Source organism: Dipodomys ordii, unplaced genomic scaffold (assembly GCF_000151885.1).
Source record: "Dipodomys ordii isolate 6190 unplaced genomic scaffold, Dord_2.0 Scaffold5, whole genome shotgun sequence".
In the NCBI taxonomy this organism is placed as follows: domain Eukaryota; kingdom Metazoa; phylum Chordata; class Mammalia; order Rodentia; family Heteromyidae; genus Dipodomys; species Dipodomys ordii.
Window position 1 is genome coordinate 13,933,717 of NW_012267221.1, and position 24,365 is coordinate 13,958,081.

General features: G+C 35.8%; 1 protein-coding gene across 1 annotated transcript; it reads left to right on the forward strand.

The window, feature by feature from the left end:
* The first annotated feature begins 316 nt into the window (after positions 1-316).
* Gca (grancalcin, EF-hand calcium binding protein) lies at positions 317-21,144 on the forward strand. Its single transcript, XM_013030844.1, has 8 exons — positions 317-462; positions 5,348-5,503; positions 14,870-14,939; positions 16,443-16,486; positions 17,036-17,183; positions 18,530-18,643; positions 19,200-19,258; positions 20,607-21,144. Exons 1-8 carry the CDS (start codon positions 436-438, stop codon positions 20,631-20,633), a joined length of 645 nt encoding a protein of 214 aa, XP_012886298.1. The 5' UTR covers positions 317-435; the 3' UTR covers positions 20,634-21,144.
* The last annotated feature ends 3,221 nt before the right edge of the window (positions 21,145-24,365 follow it).

Below are 24,365 nucleotides of genomic sequence, written 5' to 3' on the forward strand. Positions count from 1 at the left end.
CGGGTGTGTTACTTGAAGTTCAGCTACAGTCTAGGAATAGGTTAAAACAACTCATTAACTGGACACGGTTTTGAGTTTCTACAGAGAAAAGAAACTCAAGGAGTAAATGGCCTAGAGAACTCTTCCACAGAGGGTGGGGAAATTACCGCTGAAAAAGCTTCTTGGGTGAGAACTTAAGTTGAGCCAATTAGAGCAAAGCAGGCACAAACTGGGCGCCAGGAGACAGGATGTAACCAATCAGAGACGAGGAAGAGTAAGGTTCGACTCCGGGAAGGGGTGGGCTGCGTTCAGCCAATCAGAGCCTTGCAGGGCGGAGCTGGACCCCAGCGGGGCGGGTTGGAAAGGGGCAGCTCTGGGCAGGGGCACCTGCACCGGACCTAGTGCCTTTCTCCCACGGGACAGACTGAGGGTGAAGGAGACCTCCGTCGGAGCCTCATGGCCTACCCAGGTTTCGGAGGATGGGTGAGTCCGGGCCGCTTCGCTGCGGCCTCTGTGCTCTCGGGGTGTAGTGACCCTGGGGAGGTGCCACCCTGCGGGGTCCACCCTCCCCAGTCAGCATCCTCCCCGGGCAGCGGGCGTTCCTAAGTGGTGTCAGGCCACCACGGGGAGTGGGCCGGGCCGGGCGGGGCCGGGGCAGGCTGGGGCCAGGCCTGGGCCTGGTGGTGGGGCGCGCGGGCTGGGGCGGGGGCGGGGAGGGAGGGAGGCAATGCAGGAGTGGCAGGTGTTCTAGTCCTTGAGGACCTGCACCACCTGTCTTCGGGGGAGTTCAGGCTGTGGCGTGGCTTTAAAATTTCTTTTCTGAAGAGAGAAACAAAACACACCTTCCTTGTTCCAGTAACAGACCCTCTTTCTGATTTTTTTTGGGAGGGGGGCATTTCTTGTTTTGTTTCGTTCTTCCTTTTTAAGTTGCTCATGAATAAATTAAGAGGTGCTCTAAACAGCTCCTGAACTTTTGTGTTATACCAAGGACCATCTGTTGTGTGTTTCTTTTCTTTTTCCTAGACTTTGTTTTTTTGGGGGGGGGAAGATTATTCTTTCTTATTTACTAACTGTCCTACATCACATTGAGATTTATGAGTTGTAATTGTGGGTCATTCCTTTCTGCGAAGGAACCCAAATCTTCAGTATTTGTTACAGCAGTGATCTTCAAAGCCTGGTCACACATTCTGGTTACAAAGTGGGAGTGCCCAGTGAGCCATTGAAAGTAGGCAGAGTATAACATGCTTTCTGTTTTTATTAGTTTGCTTTTACCTCAACACAGAAATTATGCTTTGTTGGTTAAATAAGGAGGTTGAGTTTGGCTTAGAGTAGCTGTCTTCAAACCACCTACTCATCCCTGGAAGTTAAGTGGCAATTATGTTTCAAGGTAATGAATCTCCACATCCTCTATTTGGAGTTAAATACTCTACTGAAGCTGATTTGCTTGAAAAACTTTCCTGAATTATATTTGGCATTTCCCACTTTGTCTATCCTTCATTTGTCTTTAAATTTACCAAGGTACTTTAAAGTGCCTAAGGAAGATAAAGTCTCCTTCAAAGACCAGTAGAGACAGCATAAACACATGGGACTTTAAATTTTTCACCACCTTCTACATATATTCTTCAGATTGAAGCATTGGATTAGAATATAGTGGCTGGAGTGACAGATTTTTATTGGTAGAAGTTGCTACTTATCCACTCAACTTTTGTCAAAGGAAACATAGGAGTGTATTTGAGCATTTAAATGTTCTTCTCTATTTAAACATAGCAGCTCTTTTCATCTCCTTTCATGGTTATTATTTGTAACTGGAAAGAAAAGTACCTTCAAGCTGCTGAGTTACTAGAGTCTAGGGACATGGATTCCTTTAAGTGTAATATATTTATGTATATATATCTATGTATGCTGGATTAAATATATGATAGAATTTGCATTGGTAAGGCTGTTGCTGATAGCTAACATCTATAATCCTAGCCACTCAGGAGGCTGAGATCTGAGGATCTCAGTTCTGGTTCAAAGCCAGCCTGGGCAGGAAAGTCTGTGAGACTCTTATCTCCAATTAACCACCAGAAAATTGGAACTGGAGCTGTGGCTCAAGGTGGTGGAGTACTAGTCTTTAGCAAAAAACTCAGGGTCAGTGCCCAAGACCTGAACTGAATTCCCAGGGCTGGCATGCACACTCAAAAATTATTTGTATTGCTTAACTTGGAGCATATTAATGAGGTAGTTAAGCTCATTTAACAATCATGTTAATTACAATCAATATACTCTTCATTGATGTTTTCTTCATTTAGCAAAATTATAAACTTTTAAGTGTTCATTGCTACATCTGTTTATTAACATAGTTTTATCTAATGAGCTACATGTTTAATCTACTTAGTAGATACACTTAAATACATTTTTACTTGTTTAATAATTGTTTCTCAAATTTGGTTGTTTTTCTTTTGACTAACTGTATATTAATAAGAATTATAACTAATGGAATTTTGTTTGATTTTGGTCTCAGGAAATAAAACAAAACTTAAGTTTTCAGTTGTAGATTGCCCAGATACTGTAGGCTCACACTTGTAATCCCAGCTACTCAGGAGGTAGAGATCTGAGAACTGCAGTTGGAAGTCAGACTGGGAAGAAATGTCCATGAAATTCTTATCTCTAATTTACCAAGAAAAAAAAAGCTGTGTGTTAGTGGTTCACAATTATAATCCTAGATACTTAGAATCATGGTTCAAAGCCAGCCTGGGCAGGAAAGTCCATGAAACTCCTATTTCTAGTTAACCACCCAAAAAGCTGGAAGTGGACCTGTGGCTCAAGTGGTAGACGACTAGCCTTGAGCAAAATTCCCTCAGTGACAGTTCCCTGAGTTTAAGCCCAAGAACACATGCACACATGCACACACACACACACACACACACAAACACACACACACACACACAGAGCTTGAGATGTGGCTTAAGAGCACCAGCCTTGAGTGAAAAGCAAAGAGGTAGGCTCTGAGTTAAAGCCCAATAATGCCACAGAAAGAAATAAAAGAAATTTAGTTCTATGCATACTTGTGATATATGCTAAGTATGCTAGGGTGATGGATATTTTGAAATGTAAGTTTTACATATGAAAAACTTGGAGGGCTGGGAAGGTGGCCCAGTGGTAGAGTGCTTGCCTTGCATGCATGAGGCCCTGGGTTTAATTCCCCAGCACCACATAAGCAAAAAGAAAAAACCTGGAGGTGGTACTGTGGCTCAAGGGGTAGAGCGCTAGCCTTGAGCTGAAGAGCTGAGGGACAGCGCCCAGGCCCAGAGTTCAGGCCCCACGACCAGACCCCCCAAAAAAGAAAGAAAGAAAGAATGAAAGAAAAACTTGGAGATATTGAAGTAAGAAAAAAGAATAAAAGGAAAAATGTTAGCTCTGTAAATATTAAAAAAAGAAACATTTCATGTTTGTTTTTTATATGATAGGAGCTGGTATGTAATCTTTATCTATCTATCTACCTATCTGTCTGTCTGTCTGTCAGTCTATCTATCTATCTATCTTCAAGAACTTTGAGGTTTGTTCTGGTAATAAACTGAGGGTGAGGTTAAATCTTGATTACTTGCCTCTTATTCAGTTTCTGACTACTGGGAATTGCTGCAATTTATATATGCTTGGTTTAGTCTGAACTAAACTAACCATAAAAAAGACCAAGTAATTTGAAAATTTTGGGAAAGAAAGCTAAGGACCAAAGATATTACTAAAAATTCAGAAACATAAAAAACAATAGTTTTTTTCAATCATATTATTAGAAAATAACTGCCTGTCTCATGGTCAGTTTTCATTTACTTGAAGCTATCAAGAAAAAAGCTGAAAGATGAATTTATTCAGGCGTCTTGGATTAGCCGTTTCTGGCTAGGGATCCAGTTCTCTGGAAGTTGGTCTCCTCTTCTTCATGGCTCTTCTGTTCTGCAGAACAGAATGTGCTCATCCCATTCTGCAAGACCAAAGCCTGGAGCTGACATGGTGCTTCCTACTCTGTTTTCCCCCATGAAGGTGAAATGTCCATTACAGCTTCAGGGGACAGTGCCTTTGGATGGAGGAGTGATAGTTTTTAACCATCTTTTCTTTGATTGCTATGTCAAATCATTGCATTTAAGGAATTTGGTTTGGGAAATTCAGAAGGGAAGGTAGGTAGGATTTTCCCAAAGATAGATTCCTCCCATAATATTTCCTCCCTGACTTCAGTTAAAGCAAGCAAGCAAGCAAGCAAGAAAGAAAGAAAGAAAGAAAGAAGGAAAAAGAAAGAAAGAAGAAAGACATGTTGAGCTGTGGCTCAACTGGTAGAGAACTCGTCCTACTGTCGCTACGGGACAGCACTCAGTCTTTGAGGTCAAGGCCCAATATTGACCAAGAGAGGAGTTGGGAGAGAGTATAGAAGATACTTCTTTTCTCTCTCTCTGTCTCTGACAACTTCTCATCATTCTTCAAGGATAATTTTTGTTCTGAATGGAATGATGAATAGCCTTAATACTTCTTCCTCCTCTGTACTCATAAAAATGCTGAGTAAAATGATTTGCAAAGGTATTAGAAAACATAGTCCAAGTCCAAAGTGAAAAAAAACGAAAAATGCAACCATAGCCATAGCAAGAAATAAGTAAGTTATAGTCCCCAAGGTCACACCACCTCAATATGGGGACACAGGTTACTTCTTGCTTGACTTACTTGATGTTTACCAGTTCAGGAAACCTAACTACAAGAAAGGAGATAATACTTCTATTTTTCATTGAGTTGTGAAAAATCAATATAATAGATGGAAAGTTCTTAGGATAGTACTTGGAGTACAATAGCCTTATATATTAGTTACTTATTAATATTGTTGCTAGTAATCTTGGTACTTTATTAGCTTTAGAAAAGACTGTTATTGGCATAGTCACTTTATTGACTTTTTACTTGTCCATTTTAGAAAAAAATCTTTTCTGTCAGACAGGGTGTTTCAGTTTTATGCAACTTCTGCTAGTTAGACCACGATTTTATTTTGTTTACTATGTTTTCTTCCAAGTATGTGTCTTGGGGCATACATCTTAGTTTAACTGTAGGTGGAACTGTATGTGTTTTTATGTATGTATGTTTCTGCAGCGATGATGGTAAATATGTTTAAAAACTGCTCTTCATGTTCTTGTGTTTAGAAGTTTCATTTTTTATTATTATAGGCAGCATACATTCATGAAACATTACATGAGGTATCCAGTGTTCTTTAGTGAAGGCATTGGTGACTATGTAGTTGGAAGCTTTTGATAACCACATGTGTACTTTTCAGTAGATCTGTAGTGAATATTTGCTTTTAAATCAACTTTGATCAATAACATTTTTGAATTCTCAACTTTCTTTCCTTCCACTCTTGTAGTTTGGAAATTTTAGTGGTCAGATCCCAGGAATGCAGGTAGGACAGCCAGTCCCAGGAACATGTCCACCCTTGCTTGCTGGTGGCCCTCCTGGATATGCAGCATACTCACACAGCAGTGACCCCATGTGGACCTACTTCACTGCGGTGGCTGGACAGGTAAGATGTTACCATTAGTGCCAAATACAGGTTGTAAAACTGTTGGCTATGGAACAGAAATATCAATTATTTTACTTAGTGTACCATTTTAAATATATATGAAATTCTTAGCTAGACAACTATTGTTCTTGAAATTTAAAAGAGCACCCCGAATCACTTCATTTTTGAAAAGGGCTGTTTGTAAGATGTCTAATATGTTGTTTTGATGAGAAGAGGAAACATTTTCAAAGTGAGGAAATGGTCATTTTATTTAGCCGTATGCTTCCTGCATTTGGGTTGGTGTGTCTTGTTCCCACTAAACCTCACCTTGACATTTACTTGCCAAGGACATTTAGTAGCCTAATATTTAAGAGGTAATTTGATTGAGAGGTTTACCCTCATTGAAAAAATTGATCAGTATTCCTGTAGTTACCATAAGAGTGGATTTTTAAATGATTTATCTACTCCTATTCTTTCTTGGAAATATACTTTCTTCCTCACATGACTCGACTTTTTAGCTTTTCTGCCAGTGCCAGTGTACTCTCATTAAAAGTAGAGAGATGCCCAGGCCTTCATTTCTCCCAGAAAAAAGCCTGAGCCAATGGAATCTGTTTTCCTTATATATTACCAATATCAGGTATTTTGTTATTGCAAGAGAATGTGGAGAAGCCACTACTCTGGCTGCAGTTATTCAAGAACTGGCTTCTTTTACCAGTAGCTAAGTATTTAGCCCAAATTTAAGTACTTAAATACTTTAAATTATTCTTTATATTTGACATTAATTAAGAAACATTCTATTCTCCGTGAATGATTGATTCAACATGAAGCTAAGTAAATATAGCCTGAACATCCTTTCATAGCAGGGAAAAATGAATATTGGAGATCTGAATAACTGTTAGAGACTCTTAGAACAATTAGTACATATCCAAGGAACAATATTGGGCTGGGAAGGTGGTTCAGTGGTAGAGCGCTTGCCTTGCATGCATCAGGCCCTGGGTTCGATTCCTCAGCACCACATAAGCAAAAAGAAAAAACCTGGAGGTGGTGCTGTGGCTCAAGTGGTAGAGTGCTAGCCTTGAGCTGTAGAGCTGAGGGACAGCGCCCAGGCCCAGAGTTCAGGCCCCACGACCGGACCCAAAAAAAAAACAAACAAAAAAACCCAAGGAACAATATTTTAACTTGGTTGTAAGTTCATTTAAGTGTCTGTATATATTTATAAATGTGCATATATACATACACATATAAGTATACATCAATTAAAACCTAAATATATTACATAATATAGTAGTAAATCACTTTAAAACATTATAAATTTGTTCAACCTGAGAAGTTGCATTTTTTCCCAAGTGAAGTTAAATAAACATTTTTTTTGTAATTTCGACTTATATGCAAGCAAGATATAATAAAAAAGAAAACACTGAGATATACTTTCTACTTTTAATGAAAAATCAAGATGAATACTGTCATAGTGGTATATTTTGGTAATAGGAATTATCAGTTTGCAATACCTTTCGATAAGCTGTTTATAAGCCTAATTTATGTTATGATTAAAAGGGCAGTGTGAGTCTAGCAATTCAAGTTGTGTGAGTTCTGTGTGTGAGTTGTACTTGAACATGTGCAATTATTGTGGTCAGATGAAGTTTTTATTCTTAGTTCTACTGTTTGATATAACACTACATTCATCTTAAAATGATTTCATATACATTATGACATTGTCATTTTTTCAACCATCAGCATAAAGTGTTGAGTAAATATTCGAGATGAGAAAGAATACACTTTATGTGTGTTTTTATAGCCTCCTCATTATGTACATAGATATACTTATATATAAACACACTTTTGTTTTGTCTGAACATATGTGTGTTTGTATTCTATTTTTGTCCATAGCCCATGGCTCAGAACCTCTCCCCCTATCAAGGCATAGAAACTGGAATTTCTCTTCCTCCATCCAGATCATAGAAAAATCTAATCTTCTGCACTTAGATGTCTATAAAGAAATTCTGGTCTGATAGTATGTCTTAACACTCTCCTTCAGAGAGCTAACATATACCTTGTAGGAAGAGATGTTGCACAGAATGCCAAAGGAGGACCCGTTCCTGGTTTTTCCTGCTTAACCTGGTAATAATCACGTCTATGCCTTGAAATCTTCATAAAACATAAAGAGCACAGAGTTTAAAGAGTTGGATGAGGTAAGATGTGAAGGCTCACACACAAAAGCAAACAATAAGCTATTCATGGGCAGGGATAATTGCATACCTAACTGCATGAACGGAGTCTACTGCTCTCAGGACCCTTCATATCTTGCCCTGTGTGTCTCTTCAGTGCAGTGATCCCCTGAGTTCTGGGAAGCATTCTAGAAAATTCACTGAACAGGAGGAAGCAGCATGGGAACTATAATTTATAACTGATAATCCAGAAGTGCTGGAGGCCTAGCCTTGGACTATTGTAGGGATTGAATTCTCAGCTTGTGAGATCAGGTGCTGTCTCTCGGTAGATAGTATCAGAGCTCAATTGACACTGCTGCAGAATTGGCTGCTTACTTTCTAGTAGCACCAATAGTCGTGTATCAGAAATCTGTGTTCACTGCAGTATAGGCAAAACACTGAGGCAGAACACTATTATAAAGTATCAATTTCTTCCAACTGTTATTTGAATCAAATTCTTATCTTTTTTTCTTTACAACATTTTTACTTGACAAAGTTATTGATAAAGATGTATTGTGTTCATAAAACTTTTGTTAAATGGCAACTTCTTTGTACAACTAAAGATAATAAAAAGACTAAAAATACTAAACTATAATAAAACATTATAAAAATCATTTAAAGAATCACTGTTATGCCTTGCTTAATGATAAGAATATGTTCTGAGTCATTAGGCAATTTCATTTTTGTATAAAAATTATAGAATTTACATACAGAAATACCATACCATACATACCATACATACATAGGTCAATCGTTTTACAGTAAATGAAATGTATGATGTTTTGCTGCCACTGCAATATGGCACACTTTACAGAAAAGCATTAAAATTATTTGAGTTGAAGAAGTGCACTTTAAAATGCTAATAGAGTATATAGCATATAAGGATACAAATTACTGATATGGTTGCTTATTACCCGTTTTCAAATATTATTCATGTACATGACTGTATGTGTCATATCTTTATGTGACTGGTAGTGCTATAGATTTGTTTACATAGTTATCACCATAAACTTGTGAATAATGCACAGCATAGTTTAATATTTAGTATATGTAAACACCCACACATATATGTATAGAGAGTCATCTTTTTATTACTATGAAATTCCTGAAACAACTAACTTAGAAAGAAAAAAAGATGACTTGAGCTCATGGTTCTGTAGGTGTCATTTGTTGGGTGGGTTCATTGCTTTGGGCCTCTGGCCAAGGCAGTGCACCATGGTGGGATTGCATAATGGATAAACAAGAAGTCAGATAGAAGATGATACCCAAACCCCATAGTCATCTTCAAGGACATTCTCCTATGAGTTGGTGACCTCCCACCAGGTCCCATTTCTGAAAGTCCTGCACCTTTCTACTGCATTACCTTCAGGAACACTCTTTAAACAGATGGACCTTTGAGGGGGCATTCATTCAAACCATTGCACTAAATGATAGAAAAATTTTCAGGTTCATTATTATACTATGGGTCCATCTGCCACCTACTATGTGGCCTATTATTGATTGAGAAGGTACTATGTGGAAAATGACAGTAAAAGGAAACACATACTACAAAAAGGTAGAAGGGCCATACTACATTCAGGTTGCAGTAAAAGTAGCATTTTATGTCAATGGAGAAAGAGTAGATTCTTAAATTAACTATTTGAAGCAATTGATTAACAGTTCATTTAACAATAAATTTAGCTGTTTATGCTATATCATATGTGATCATTTCAGACACATTAAAGAATTACTTCTAAGTCCCAAGGTATAGTTAGGTAGGAGTGAGATGTTCTAGGGTACTCTTTTACAGAAGGGTGATGGTACATAACAATAATACATTGTGCATTGGAAAAAGTGAGAAGAAAGTATTTTGAAATTTTATCATGAAGAAATAATAAATGAGCCAAGTGCCTGTGGCTCACACTATAATCCTTGCTACTTGGGAGGTTGAGGTTATTAGGATAGAGACCAGCTGGGTCAGGTAAAAGGTTCACAAAACATCTTCACAATGAATAGCTGGACATGGTAGCATGTGTCTGTTAGCTTAGTTTCCAGGGGTCTTGAACATATGAACAGCTTACACCCAGGTACTCGTCTGGGCCCGAAGAGACCCTATCTTAAAAATAACCAGCAAAAGAAGTGGCGCTGTGGCTCAAGTGGTAGAGTGCTCGCCTTGAGCTGAAGAGCTAAGGGACAGAGCCCAGGCCCAGAGTTCAAGCTCCATGACTGACCCCCTCCCCTCCCAAAAAAAACCCCAGCAAAAAATAGGTTTGGAGGTATGACCCAGTGGTACAGAATGCCAGTCTCAAGTGCTAGGACTAGAGTTCAAACTTCAGTACCACTAAAAGGTAGGGGGCTGGGAAGGGACTCAGTGGTAGAGCGCTTGCCTTGCATGCATGCATGAGGCCCTGGGTTTGATTCCTTAGCACCACATAAGCAGAAAAAGCTGTAAGTGGCACTGTGGCTCCAGTGGGAGAGTGCTAGCCTTGAGCTGAAGAGCTGAGGGACAGCGCCCAGGTCCAGAGTTCAGACTCCACTACCAAAAAAAAAAAAAAGTAAATGTAGGTAAATTTAAGCATAGTGTATATAAGTGATATCGAATATAAATTGTACATCAATTAAGATAAACACATTAAAGAGAACTTATATTAGTGTTTGTTTTCTGTTATTGAGATAAATGAGCTTGTCTTTTACTGTTTCTTAGTATATGTTGTAACACCTGTTCTATTTGTTTCTTAGTACATAAACATTTCTTAGAAGAGTTATAAACTGAGTTGTGGTTGTTAATAAAATATTTGAGAACACTGTATTTACACATATTTATATGTTTAATAATTATCAAGGGAAATGGGAGCATTTTTGTGGGCATAGAATACAAAAATAGGGCTGGGCGCTGGTGGCTCACGCCTGTAATCCTAGGTATTCAGGAGGCTGGGATCTAAGGATCGTGGTTCAAAGCCAACCAGGGCAGGAAAGTCCGTGAAACTCTTATCTCCAATATACCACCAGAAAACCAGAAGTGGCACTGTGGCTCAAGTGGTAGAGCACTAGTCTTGAGCTGAAGAGCTGAGGGACAGCGCCCAGGCCCAGAGGTTCAAGCCCCACGACCGACCAAAAAAACGAACGAACAAAAAAGAATATGATGATAGGTTCATGGAAACTGGGCTGGAGAGATTTTGGAGAAAGATCTACATGTAAACCACATGAGGAAGTTGGGACTGAACATCAGACAGGCAACATGTAGATTGGAGATGTTTTGGGGAGAAGCTTAATAATGAAAAAGTTCAGGAGACAGTAAAAAAGGCACAATAAAAAGTCAAGGGCCAGAATGATGGGAAGATAGGAATTCATGGTTGATTCTTCTAGTTCCTATCTCTTTTTAAAGTTTTTATTTATTTTGTGCCAGTCCAGTCCTAGGGGCTTTGAACTCAGGGCTTAGGCTCTGTCCCTGAACTTTTGTGTTGTACCACTTCAGATATAGCTCCATGTCTGGCTTTTTTGCTGGTTAATTGGAGATAAGAATCTCATGAATTTTCCTATTCAGACTGGCTTTGAGCCATGATCCTTACATATCCACACTTATGAGTAGCTAGGATTACAGGTGTGAGCCAGTGGCTCTTTCATAATTTGTTTTTTAGTAATGGTTAACAAGGATTGCTGAAGTAGGTAAATTTCACAGAATTTGATGACATTGAAGTTTGACACTCCTCCACCTGAGTATTCAATAAGTCCCTTTACTTTCCTAGGACAAGAAGTTATGCAAAAAATTTGTATTTGTGGTCTACATTCTGTTTTTTTTTTTTTTTTTTTGTTGGTCGTGGGGCTTGAACTCTGGGCTTGGGCACTATCCCTCAGCTCTTCAGCTCAAGGCGAGCGCTCTACCGTTTGAGCCACAGCACCACTTCTGGTTTTCTAGTGGTTTATTGGCGATAAGAGTCTCACAGACTTTCCTGCCCGGGCTGGCTTTGAACTGTGATCCTCAGATCTCAGCCTCCTGAGTAGCTAGGATCACAGGCATGAGACAAGGCACCAACTCCACCTTCTGTTTTGATTATCCCAATCCCACTGACAACTTCCTTTTTGTCATTTCTTCTATGGTGGAAACTGAAATTTTCTAACACTCTGACACTTGTGTGGTTACAAATGGTTTCCATTTGCTATTGACCTGGCCCTTGAGATGTAGGAAGTATTTCTTTGGGATGCCTTCTGTTCCCAAGTAACAGGCATTTCTTGAAGATTTTTCTGGGTTTCTTTTGATCTCTTTCTTCCTGCCTGGAAAAAGGACTCAAGATAGGGGGTCCAGTGGCCATATTGTTACCTTGCTGTAGTGACTTTGTGACCTATATTGACAGAGCATGTGGAAAACTGCAGAAATTGAGGACATAATTAAGTTGCTATATGTTCTGTTCCACTCAACCCCATACTTCCCTTATAAAACAATAAGCATTTAGTGGTTCACACCACTGTAATAACATATTCTGCTGTTTTCAACTTTATGCAAATCTAACTGCTAAATTTATTATGCTTGTCTTGTTTGTAAGGAACTCTTAAATAGTATTATACTGATAATCAGTCTAGCATCTCTACTTGGCAATATAATGAATCCATTTAATGAAAATAAATACATGTTAACTGACCCTTTATATTTGAGTCATAAACTTCTTAACTATCTCAACATTATAAGTAGCAATACTAAGTTGATAGTTGATTATTTAATTGTTGATTATTTGATAGTTCCATTAAGTTTTGCTTTATTGGAAAAATTGCCTTGCACTACTGACCTATCACTGTCAGATAGGTATTAAAAATTACCAATATTGATAATTCAGAATGATTTCAAGTAGGTGCCTGAGTTCTCTCAGTTTCAAATTTTAGCTTAAATATTTGGATTTTATTCTTTCATGTATTGAGCTCTACTTGGGGTCCAGGAAGACAATCAGATTTAATTGTTCTGGTCATATGAACTCATATGTGTAACTCTATTCTTTTTGATGCTCTTCATAATTAATAATGTTCTGTCAGAAATGTTTAATTAAAGGTGCCTGTATTACATATGAATACATTATAGATTAATATTGTATACTCATTATGCATATGTGCTAATATATTAATATTTATTAATTTATAATATATGATGACGTTTTCTGAGCAGTAATGATTTAATAATCAGATTATATTTGGAAATTCTGGTCCCTTTCTCTCTCCCTCAATTCTGCTTCCCTCCTACTCTTCCTCCCTTTCTATTTCCCCCTGTCCCTCACTCCTTTCCTTCCTCCCTCCCTCTCTCCCTGGCCAACAAATACATACCACACATATTGCTATGCCAACAATTTCAACTTCAGTGTGTACTTTACTTCTACTTCTTTACGTAGCTATACTACTGTAAGGTAGGAATGAAGCAGGTACTCTTGTTTTATTTATATATGAGTAAGCAAATAGTCTAATTTAGTAACAACGAGTACTCAGTGAATTTGAACTTAAAATGTTGCTCCCTATCAGCCTAATCATGGCAACTAATTTTTATGAATTATCTATTTAAATCTTATTATTTAATTAGAAACTTCAGTCTTCTGCTAATGTTATTTACTGTACTTGATCATAATCATTACTAACTGGTAAATCAAAATTATGATTTAGGTTTTTTTTTTGCACATTTAGGGAAGCAGTGCTTATTTCTTAATTCAGATATTATTATAAAATATATGAAGTTGTATGCTTCGAGAATGTTTACACACCTGGGTAAACAACTTTCAGTAAGGGTGTTCAAAGGTTTTTATAACTCTCAAGTTCTATGAAAGCACAAGTAAATGAATTTTCATTTACTGGATTTCATTTCAAATTTCTAAGTATAATTTATATTTGAATGAGAATTTCTAATATTTTAAGCAATGAATATTGTTTAAAAATGAATATTGAATGTTGACACATAAGATTTTTACTTTTTCTTTTGTCTATTTAAAAATGAGCTTTTTAAAAATTATAGTTTTAAAAATTATAGTTCATTGATGGTAACATAAAATATTTTTGTCTAACTTAAGTGGAAAAATGCCATTCTTTGTGAGGACTAATAAAAAGTAATTTCCTACTCTTTGTTTCTATTTTAACAGCTTGAAAAAAAAAGGTCTTGAAATTTACTGTTTCAATTCGACAGCAGCCTGGCATTGTGTTTGTCATTTCCCTGAGATGGTATTGACTGTGGCAGCTGTCAGACTTAATTAATAGGTTTTTAAGAAGTGTTGATTTCTGCTCAGAACACATTAGAAGTATGTTCATAAATCTATCTATCTATAGATATAGATATCAGTACTGGAGTTTAAACCCAGGGCCTCAAAATTACTAGGCAATGAGCAATGCTCCCATCCCAGAGTATAGTTTTCTAACTATTGAATTTAAATTGAGTACGATTACCGAAGATTCGCTACACAGAGAATATTGTAAGAATTGTCTGTTGAGATGAATATGTCTCAGTAGTTTTAAATTTGAGTTAGAATCATTGGAATTCTTTCTGCCAGTTCATTAACAAAGATTCATAGTGTTTATAAGGATTGTTAGCCAAACTTCCTTTTGGTTTTGAAGCATGTTTTAAATTGGTCAGCTTGATCCTTTCTCACAGTTGTTTTTGCATTTGTGGCAAACTATGTGATATTTGCAGTGAATGATTTTACTATGTATTGGTGAAAAAAATAGAGATCCTATAGTGAGACTAGTTAATAGGTTTCTTTTCTATTATGACATCTTGCTTGCTTAGAAAACAAACAACCAAACAAACAAAAAAAAACAAACAACTCTTTTTCATTAATTCAAACAAGAATATTTAAACAGTAATCAGGAGACTGGCAAGATGCATGCTGACTGAGAAATATTCCTGGAGGTCTTAATGGTGGTGGCAGGCAAGATATTCTTCTCGTCTTACACTTAAAGCTTCACTGTATATAGTTTTCTTTTGGAATTAATATTCCAAATAAATGGGACTCATTTAGAGACTTTCCTGAAAATATTTAGTCCTTTTTCTAATCTTTTAAAAGGAAGTACAGGGACTTTCACAAGACACAGTTTTGCAATATATTATGACATTGTGCTTTTTAGAAGCAGAGAAAATGATTCATTGTGTGATAATCTGTAATATGTCTTCTTGGTTGATACTAATCTCTAGAATTTTGCAGTTGATGGTAATGTTTTGAACAATACATATTTTTTTTAACAGGATGGTGAAGTGGATGCTGAAGAACTTCAGATGTGTTTGACCCAGTCTGGAATTAGTGGAACTTATTCTCGTGAGAACATATTTTCCTTCTTTTTGTAATTGGAGTAGGAATCTCATTTCTAATTCGTCTATCCCTGTACTTAAAGCAATTAAAAATTGTAACACTTATAGGTGCACATAGTTTGATGCATTTAATGCATTAAATAATTGTAAAATGACTGTCATCTTCCCAATATTTGCCACTCAGTAATGTGAAAAAGCTCTGAACATTTTTTTTAGTTAATTCGTTTTAAATTTGCTTCTGGACCTGAAAATATTATACTTGTATTATTATAAGTTTTCAGTTTAATACTTATCAGTTGATGCTATACAATGAGTATGAAAATGACAATTTGATATTTTTTGATTAGGTTGTGGGGCTTGAACTCTGGGCCTCGGCGCTGTCCCTGAGCTCTTTAGCTCAAGGCGAGAGCACTCTACCAATTGAGCCACAGTACCACTTCGGGTTTTTTAGTGCTTAATTGGAGAAAAGAGTCTCACAGACATTCCTGCCTGGGCTGGCTTTGAACAGTCATCTTAAGATCTCAGCCTCCTGAGTAACTAGGATTACAGGGGTGAGCCACTGGTGCCTAGATTTTTGTAAATCCCATTTATTTATTTTTGAGAAAGAATCTCCTATCTAGCCCAGGCCGGCCTCTACCCACTGTTCTCCTGCATCAGTCTCAGTGCTGGGATCGTGAATTTACAGGCATGTACGATCATGCCTACTTTCGAACTTTTAATTCTTTTCATCTTAACGTCATCCATCCCTCCAGTCTACTCAAGCAGGTTCTATTCTCCCATCCTTGCCTTGTGGTTATAGAATAATTTGAGTTGGATCAGTAAAAAGTATTTATATCATTTTTGTGATGTATGTACTGTTCCCAACTATGTGATGATTATGATGATGTGCTGTAATTTTACCTTTTTATAATACTTCTTTTGTTCCTTAAATTGATAGTGTTAGATGTTGTTTTTCATCACCCTGATGTGCTCTGTGTTCTCTCATTCTTTCACTGCCTTTCGTTTCACATTCTTGTTTAGTTTGCTTACTCATGACTGACACTCTACCACTTGTGCCACACCTCCAACCTAAAATTTTGCAGACCAAAGATCACAAATCATGAAGGAATTAGAACACACAAAGGAGTAGCATTTGAAGATATCAGAGAGGTAGACAAGGGCCAGATCATAAAACCCTTCAATGTCACCTTAAAGAGTTTAGGCCAATGAAAGCCAAACTTAAATCTTACTTTGCCACTCGTGGTAGGGAGAATGAAACCTTTTTTCTTTAATACTTTTATCATAGTAATTTTCACTTATTTTATTATTGTTCTCACTAGATATGAGTAACTTAACAATACCTTTTTGTCATATTTTACTATAATTGTTCAATGTTTGATAATGTGCTGATCATAGTGATTGTGTGTTGTTATGAATCTCAAAATATTTTGTTTTGAAAATGAACATTGTCACAATTTTCCATAGGTGAATTTGAGTAGATTCCAATTCAAATATCCAATTTACTTTATAGCTTTCAGTTTGGAAACCTGCAGAATCATGATTGCCATGTTGGATGTATCCTTGAATGCAGTAGACAGAACTAACATATAACGCTATTGTTTTTTTATTTATTCTTTGTTGTTGTACCATGGCTTCAATTCTGGGCCTCATGATTGCCCACACTAAGCTTGCTCGTTCATGGCTGCTGTTCTGACACTCGATCCATTACTACAATGACTACAGCCAGTCCAGATTTTTGTTGGTTATTTAGCAATGGATTCTGGTCTTTAGTGCACAGGCTGGCCTCCACCTGGGATCCCATCTCTTAACCTATTGTTTAGGTAGGAATGATACAGACATGAGTGATTGATGCCAGGTTGGAGATATGCTTTCTAAATATTAAGGCATTTGTTAGCTATACATGCCCATAAATTAGTAAGCTAGAGACTTTAAAACATTTTAAGGTGTGTTTGAAGTCTGGAAGGATCCATATTTAAACACAAATCTATTCATACGGTTAATTAGACTAACTTTGCAGAAGAAGACTTCGTTTTCAGTCAGTGATGTGGAGTTCGGAGTCACATTTCTTGAGTACCTATACTTATTTTTATTAATAAAACTCAGAGAGATTATACAGGAAAAATGGGATTTAGTGAATTCAAGGAGCTTTGGGCAGCTCTTAATGCCTGGAAGCAGAACTTCATGGCCATAGATGAAGACCGAAGTGGGACAGTAGAGCATCATGAACTAAGTCAAGCCATTGCTGTTATGGGTAAGAATAATTAAAATACCTTAGGATCTGTGTAAGCTATCTTTGTTCTTTCAGCAAATAAATCTTAATTACTTCAATTTGCTAAGTAATAAAAGAACATATTTTTCATCAACAGTTGGAGGTTTAGATATATTCTAACTGAAGACCTTAACAATATGATTACTACTATTATTATTATAATCACTTTGGTATTAAGGATTGAGTTATGTTAGGCAGATGCTTCCCTACTGACCTAAAGATAAAAAAAATTTAACTATCCATAGCTACAAGATAATATTTTAACTATGAGAGTTTTTTTTAAGTGATCTTCTATACATGTATTTGTTCTGATTTCTTTTTTTTAGTATAGTTAATGTATTTCATCAGTTAGTACTTACCATTTGAAACCTTTTGTAACTTGGTAGAATTTCAATTTGGGGATCAAAGTCCATCTCAGTCTCTGAGATTTTTTTTGTTATTTTTTATTTGTTTGTTTGTTTTTGTGCTGGTCCTGGCACTTGATGTGAGGGGCTGCACACTATCTCTGGGCTTAAGGCTAGAACTCAACCACTTGAGCCACAGGCTCTACTTCCAGCTTTTTTTTTTTTGAGGCTAATTGGAGATGAGTCTCTTGGTTTTTCTTGCTGGGGCTGGCTCAGATCTTCTGAGTAGCTAGGATTACAAGTGTGAGCCTGTAAAAAGTTAGGAATAATATTTTTCTCTCCATCTCATTGTTTTATTAAACTAATTTTATTAGTGTACATCTGTAGTACAAGAGGGTCCATTGTCTTCCACACTCAAATAAGCAAATTGATCCTCAAATTCTTTTCTTTTCTTTTTCTCCCAGGGCTCAGAACTGAACCCAGGGCCTTGCATGCGCTGGGCGGCTGCCCTACAGCTGGGCTAAACCCCCAGCCCCCAATCCTCAAATTCTTTTGAGCTATAAAAAGACACTTCCAACAAGAAATACAGGATTTGAGAGAGTAAAGATTACTAACAATCCTTGTTGTTATACTCTGTAAATAATATAATGATTTAAGTATTACAATGTTAAAAACCTGTGAAATATCTCTTGACCTCCTCATTTCACAATTAAACTGTATTTTAAACACAAAAAGATTAATTTTTTTCTCAGATTTGAATTTATTACAAGCTAGGATTTTATTACTGTAAGTACCTCAAAACAGTGTTAATCACGAAGTTTTTGACATATTATTTTAAATATGAATATGTTTTTATAATATATTTTTATAGATGAATGTTGAAAATTAATATACTTACAAGTTTAATGAAAAAAATGTTGCAGTGTTCTTGTGGTATTTAGTTTTAGAAGTTTTAACTTGTCAATCTTTTTTTTTTTTTTTTAGGATACAGGTTGAGTCCTCAGACATTACATGCTATTGTTAAACGTTACAGCAAGAATGGCAGAATTTTCTTTGATGATTATGTTGCTTGCTGTGTAAAGCTTCGAGCATTGACAGGTACTGGTCATTTAAAAGTCAGTTTACTATTGTGTAGCTGTTTTTCTTTAGTAATTTCTCTGCAAGTTTACAATAATGTTGTTACCTTTGTTTATTGTTAAATCTAGAGTTCTAAGGCTTTAAAATTAATGAGTATAGATTGTGAAAATTGTGATAGCTGTGTTTTAGAAATTTTTCTCCGTATCTTAGTTGCCTAAAGCAGTAAGTCACTTGAGACTTATTTGAATGTGAAATTATTTAGTCTTTATACATTATGTATTTGAAATTAAGAATTTTAAACCAGGCACCAGTGGCTCATGCCTATAATCCTAGCTACTCAGGAGGTTGAGATCTGAGATTGTGATTCAAAGCCAGCCCAGGCACGAAGGTCCCTGAGACTTTTACTTCCAATAAACCACCAGAAAACCAGGAGTGTTGCTGTGGCTCAAGAGGTAGAGTGCTAGCCTTGAGCTGAAGAGCTGAGAGACAGCACCCATGCCCAGAGTTCAAGCCCTACAACTGGAAAAAAAAATTAAAAAATTAGATAATATTTTTAAAAGTATTTCTTTGTTTACAGATTTCTTTAGAAGAAGAGACCATTTGCACCAAGGCTTTGTTAATTTCATATATGAGGACGTGAGTATCCTGCTTAGCACTTTGACGTTAATACTCTGTTCTAAATGTGTCCTTAGTTTTCAAAATATATAAGAGGTTTGACTCTGGTGGCTTATATCTATAATCCTAGACTGATCTGAGAATCCAGGTTTGCAACAAGCCTGGGCAAACAAATTGGAGAGACTCTTATCTCTTACCAGATAAGAGGAGGTATAGCACATGAGGTAGAGGAGGTAGAGTGCCAGCTGTGAGTATTGTCTAGAAACTTAACTGCTCACTGGAGACCCTGGGTTCAAGCCTCTGCACCGGCACACCAAAGGAAAAAACATGAATGAAAGATATTTAAGTGATTTGAGGTATATTACTGTAAATAACATATTTTCTAGCCCATATTATTTTCTATCCTTTTCAACAAAGTACAAATATAAGATTCAGATTGTTATAAATACTAATACCAAATTTGCTTCATATAAAATTTAAATATATCTTTAAATTTTATGATAGGATTTTTTATTGTTGTTGGTTGTGGGGCTTGAACTTGGGGCCTGGGTGTTGTCCTTGAGCCTCTTTGTGCTCAAGGATAATGACCTACAACTTGAGCCACAGTGCCACTTCCATTTTTTGAGTGGTTAATTGGAGATAAGAGTCTCCTGGGGACTTTTCTGCTCGGGCTGTCTTCAAACAGCGATTGCTAGATATCCAGCTCATGAGTTGTTAGGATTTTAGGCATGAGCCACCCATGCCCGGCTTTAGAATGGTTTTTGACAGTCATGATTGCAAACATTTTTAAGGGGAAAATATTATTTATTTTAAGAATTTTACTTGTAATGAAATCTTTTCCAAAATAGAGAGAATATTTTAAGCTCTGAGAAATATATATATTTTTTTGTTTTATTTTTTTTGGGTCAGTCGTGGGGCCTGAACTCTGGGCTTGGGTGCTGTCCCTCAGCTCTTCAGCTCAAGGCTAGCGCTCTACCACTGGAGCCACAGCGCCACTTCCAGCTTTTTTCTTTTTGCTTATGTGGTGCTGAAGAATTAAACACAGGGCCTCAGGCATGTAAGGCAAGCGCTCTACCACTGAGCCACCTTCCCAGCCCTAGTTGTTTGTTTTGTATTTCAAAGTGATTACTTTGAACCTGAGCCTGGTGTTTTAACTGGAGCTGTAGGAAAAAGTATTTCACTACATACTGTGACGGTTCAGGGCTTTTGTTATATTTACTGATGGAAGTTGTAGGATCAACTACCTGACTGGTATATATTGGCTTAAAAACCTGTAAAGTTTTAAAGTTTCTATTTTATGGTAGAGTTTTTATGGAATGTAATTAAACAATTTTGTGCTTTCCATATGATAATTGTATTCACGAATTAGTTTTTGCAGGGCACTATGATGATTTGAATGCCTAGAATTTGAAAGCTCCAGAAATACTATGAATCCTTTTGCATGGAAGAAATGAACTGGACTTCCTTAAATAAAAGGTTTGGGGCTTTTTATGTTTCTACTTGTTAATAAATCTCTTCTCGTTCTATATGTTTTTACTATTAAACACAGTTAAAAGCAATAAAAGATGTTTTAATTGATGTTATTTCTTTTGCAAAAGTTATCACTGTATAAGTATCACTAATTGTTATCAATATTGCTTAACCTTAATTTTTTAACAAAAATAGAGGATTGTACTCATACAAAAGATTGTATAAGAAGGCAAATGATAAAAGCTAGATTAAATGATTTATTTGAAAATTATAAATTATATATTTGAATTTTTTATTTGTAGTTGTGGGTATTTAGGAGTCATAAGTATGGACTTGGTGCCATCTTTGTAATAATATTTATTTTTTGATCACATAGTCAGAGAAAAGGACACTGTACGTCTGTCTATAAGAAAGAAAATTATATAGCTCCCCCAAATTTATACTATTTTGAGTCTAGTACATTTTTTGGTGCATAGTTTCCTTCAATGTACTTTGTCTTCTGTGGAAACAAAAAAAAAAGAAAGTGCTTATTGCTTAATTTTGTTTGTTTTGTTATTTTGAGACAAGGTCTGCCCACATATCCCATATCAGTCTCCAATTCTCCATCTTCCTGCCTCAGCCTGGTGAGTGCAAAGATTCTTCATGTACTTCACCATTCCCAACCAAAACGTTCTCAAATAAACAGTGTTTTTCTCCATATGCTATTTCATTAGTGAAAACAGAGATCATCTAAAATATTACTTTATTTTAAATCTTGAGTTTTGTGTTTTGGAGATGATGCACATTTTCTGTGAAATGTCAGCATTTAAATTTGTTCTGATAAATTATAACACTGCTAGCCTGTAATATCAGCTGTTTATAAAAATTTAAGAATCACTTCACTTAAATTTTCATGAATTTTAAGTTTGGTTTATTGAAAAACATCAGTTAGTGTTTCTGATTTGGTAAAGTTCTTGATTGTATCTGTAAAGATCTTGATTGTATCTGTGTCATTTAGGGTATTAAACACAAGAAGGTCTATAGCATTATTTCTGCTTTATTTTTTCTACAGAAATTGCAAAGCAGAATCACCAAGTTCTTAGTATTTGAGATCCTTGGTATAAATTGCAACACTTAATTTAGTTTATATCTTGGCAGTCACCCTAAGTGTTTCTTAATGTAAAGTTAATAAACTACATTTTTTAGATACTGAATATTTTCAGCTAAAAATGAATACAAATGAAGATAATTTTATTATGAAGTGATAAAATAATATATAGTTTTTATGAACTTCCATGTTTCTTGAGAATGAAGGTGGATAGCTGTATCTTGGCAAAAACCTTTTACAAATATACAGGATTTTAAATCAGGTTTTGCTTTTAAAGTCTTAGAAAGGGAGTAATGTAGAGTCCCTCTGACATTGATATTATTTTATAGCATCCTTGCCATCAAAATTGCTTGGTCAGTTATATAAGAAGGGGTTAGTACATTATATACTTGTCCTCTCTGGATGTTGTTTATAGACTTACATATTAACTTAACATTAACTTGGCCATAAAATATATCCCTTCTAATTGAAAATTTCCTAGGAAAAAATGGTAATATAGTGTAAACACACAGAGTACTATGCATGTTGTAGAATGGTGATTGTGTGACTCCAACAACCTGGCATTTGAACTTACAAGTGCTAAATTGTCAGTAACATAATATTATTCATAGAAATGTCTGTGCCATAACCCATCTTTCTTGAAAGATGTTTCTTTGAATTTTGGTCTTAGGAGATCTGTGCAGCATTTTTATGACCAAACACCTAGAAGTTACACCTCCCCCAAGGAGGTTTAATAAAGTACACTAGCACATAGAAACCTAAAGTTCATACATTTTTTGGCCAAACTTGAGTACCATGATGATCTAATCTTTGTTTGTTTGTTTGTTGGTCATGGGGCTTGAACTCTAGGCCTGGGTGCTGTTTCAGAGCTCTTCAGCTCAAAGCGAATGCTCTATCACTTGAGCCACAGCACCACTTCAGGTTTTCTGGTGGTTAATTGGAAATAAGAGTCTCACGGATTTTCCTGCTTGGGCTGGTTTTGAACTGTTATCCTCAGATCTCAGCCTTCTGAGTAGCTAGGATTACAGGTGTGAACCCCTGGTGCCCGGCTTATTTTACAGTTTTAAAATGAACAACTTTCAAGCACTTAAGTATAAATGATATTTTACCAAGATTTTTCTGTTGAAACCTGGTTCAGTTTTTGGATGCTTTTAGGTAGAGATTAAGGGAGAAATACTGCTACAATGTGAAAATAGGCTTAGTTTGTACTGGCTAACTCATACCCCACTTTCCTTATGATAAGGTAAATTATCAAATAATGTACACTCTTAATGTATAAGTGCTTTTATTTATACAGTAAACATGTTTCCATGTCATTTTGAGATTTTTTAAATAAACATTCAAATAGCTTGCTGTAAAGTTTGTATCATACAAAATTTGTTACGTATATGCTATCATGATGAGAAGCTTCACTTCAAACAATGGTGCATTAATTTCCCTAGATCTAAAGGATTGCCAAATGATTAAATATCAAGTATTGCATTTCTATTTTGAGTGGCAGTTTACACATTTCAATTACATCATGGGAAAAAGTCAATACTATGTGAATAATCTAAATTTGGTCCACTTAAATGTAATTTTAACGAATGTGCTCATCAGTCTATTCTAAGCATGCACCCAGAAAAAAAATAGTAACAAAAATATAGTAAAGTTATATATTTATTTTCATAAAATGAATTTATTTACCCTGGAATAAAGTAGAATTTGTTTAGATAGTTTAAACTCTGTGCAATTAAAAATAACAAAAACATCAATTTGTGATTATTTGTTTAATTAAAATATACAGATTAAGTTTACTTGCAAATTTAGGTAGTTACTAAATCAAAAACCTTTTGTCAGAAATGTGCTTTTCTATTTCCTATGTTTAACAAATAAATGATATGTTTTTTCTTTATATTTAAGTTTCTAGGAAATTGACAGAAATAAATTTGTTAAAAATCAGATAAAACCATTCTGTTGTGTACCATTAAATACTTCTCTTAGGTTAATACATTCTTTTCCTTAAACTTTGAAATGTAACCAAAAGTATTTTTCTCTTCCAACTTGTACTAAAGTATTTGTGTTACTTTAATTGTTTCTATGTGAACTGAACACATCCATATAAAATAAAGGCATGAGTATCACCTAAGAGTATATTTAGCATATATACATAGTATGAGATGATAAAAACAAACAGCCAATTGGAACTTCTGCTGTAGTAATGAATGCAGAGATTTTAATTGAGGTCTACTCAAATCATTTACAGTCTAGAATGGGATCAAAACAAAGTATCTGTCCAAATATTACATTTAAATTGTTATCTAATTTAGAATACTGAGCACAAAACTACTTTTCAGGTAAATTTTGGGAAATTTAGAAAAAAATTTCTGATTCATGATCAGCTCACTAATGAAACACTGTGCTTTTAATGATTTCCTGTCATGTCACTTCCTACTTGTTTTGAAACATGTACTTTTCAGGCATATAAGAAAAAGTGATGTATGTATTTAACTTTCGTTTTATACAAGTAGCGTGATAATATGTATCTTTGTGTATCATTTTGAGATCATTCAAAACTCAGGCTTGCTTCTG

Coding starts and splice junctions, on each gene's coding strand:
- Gca (XM_013030844.1), top strand. CDS start 436: ATGGCCTACCCAGGTTTCGGAGGATGG. Junction 14,940..16,442: donor AATTAGTGGAACTTATTCTC/GTGAGAACATAT, acceptor TTTACTTTATAG/CTTTCAGTTTGGAAACCTGC. Junction 17,184..18,529: donor TCAAGCCATTGCTGTTATGG/GTAAGAATAATT, acceptor TTTTTTTTTTAG/GATACAGGTTGAGTCCTCAG.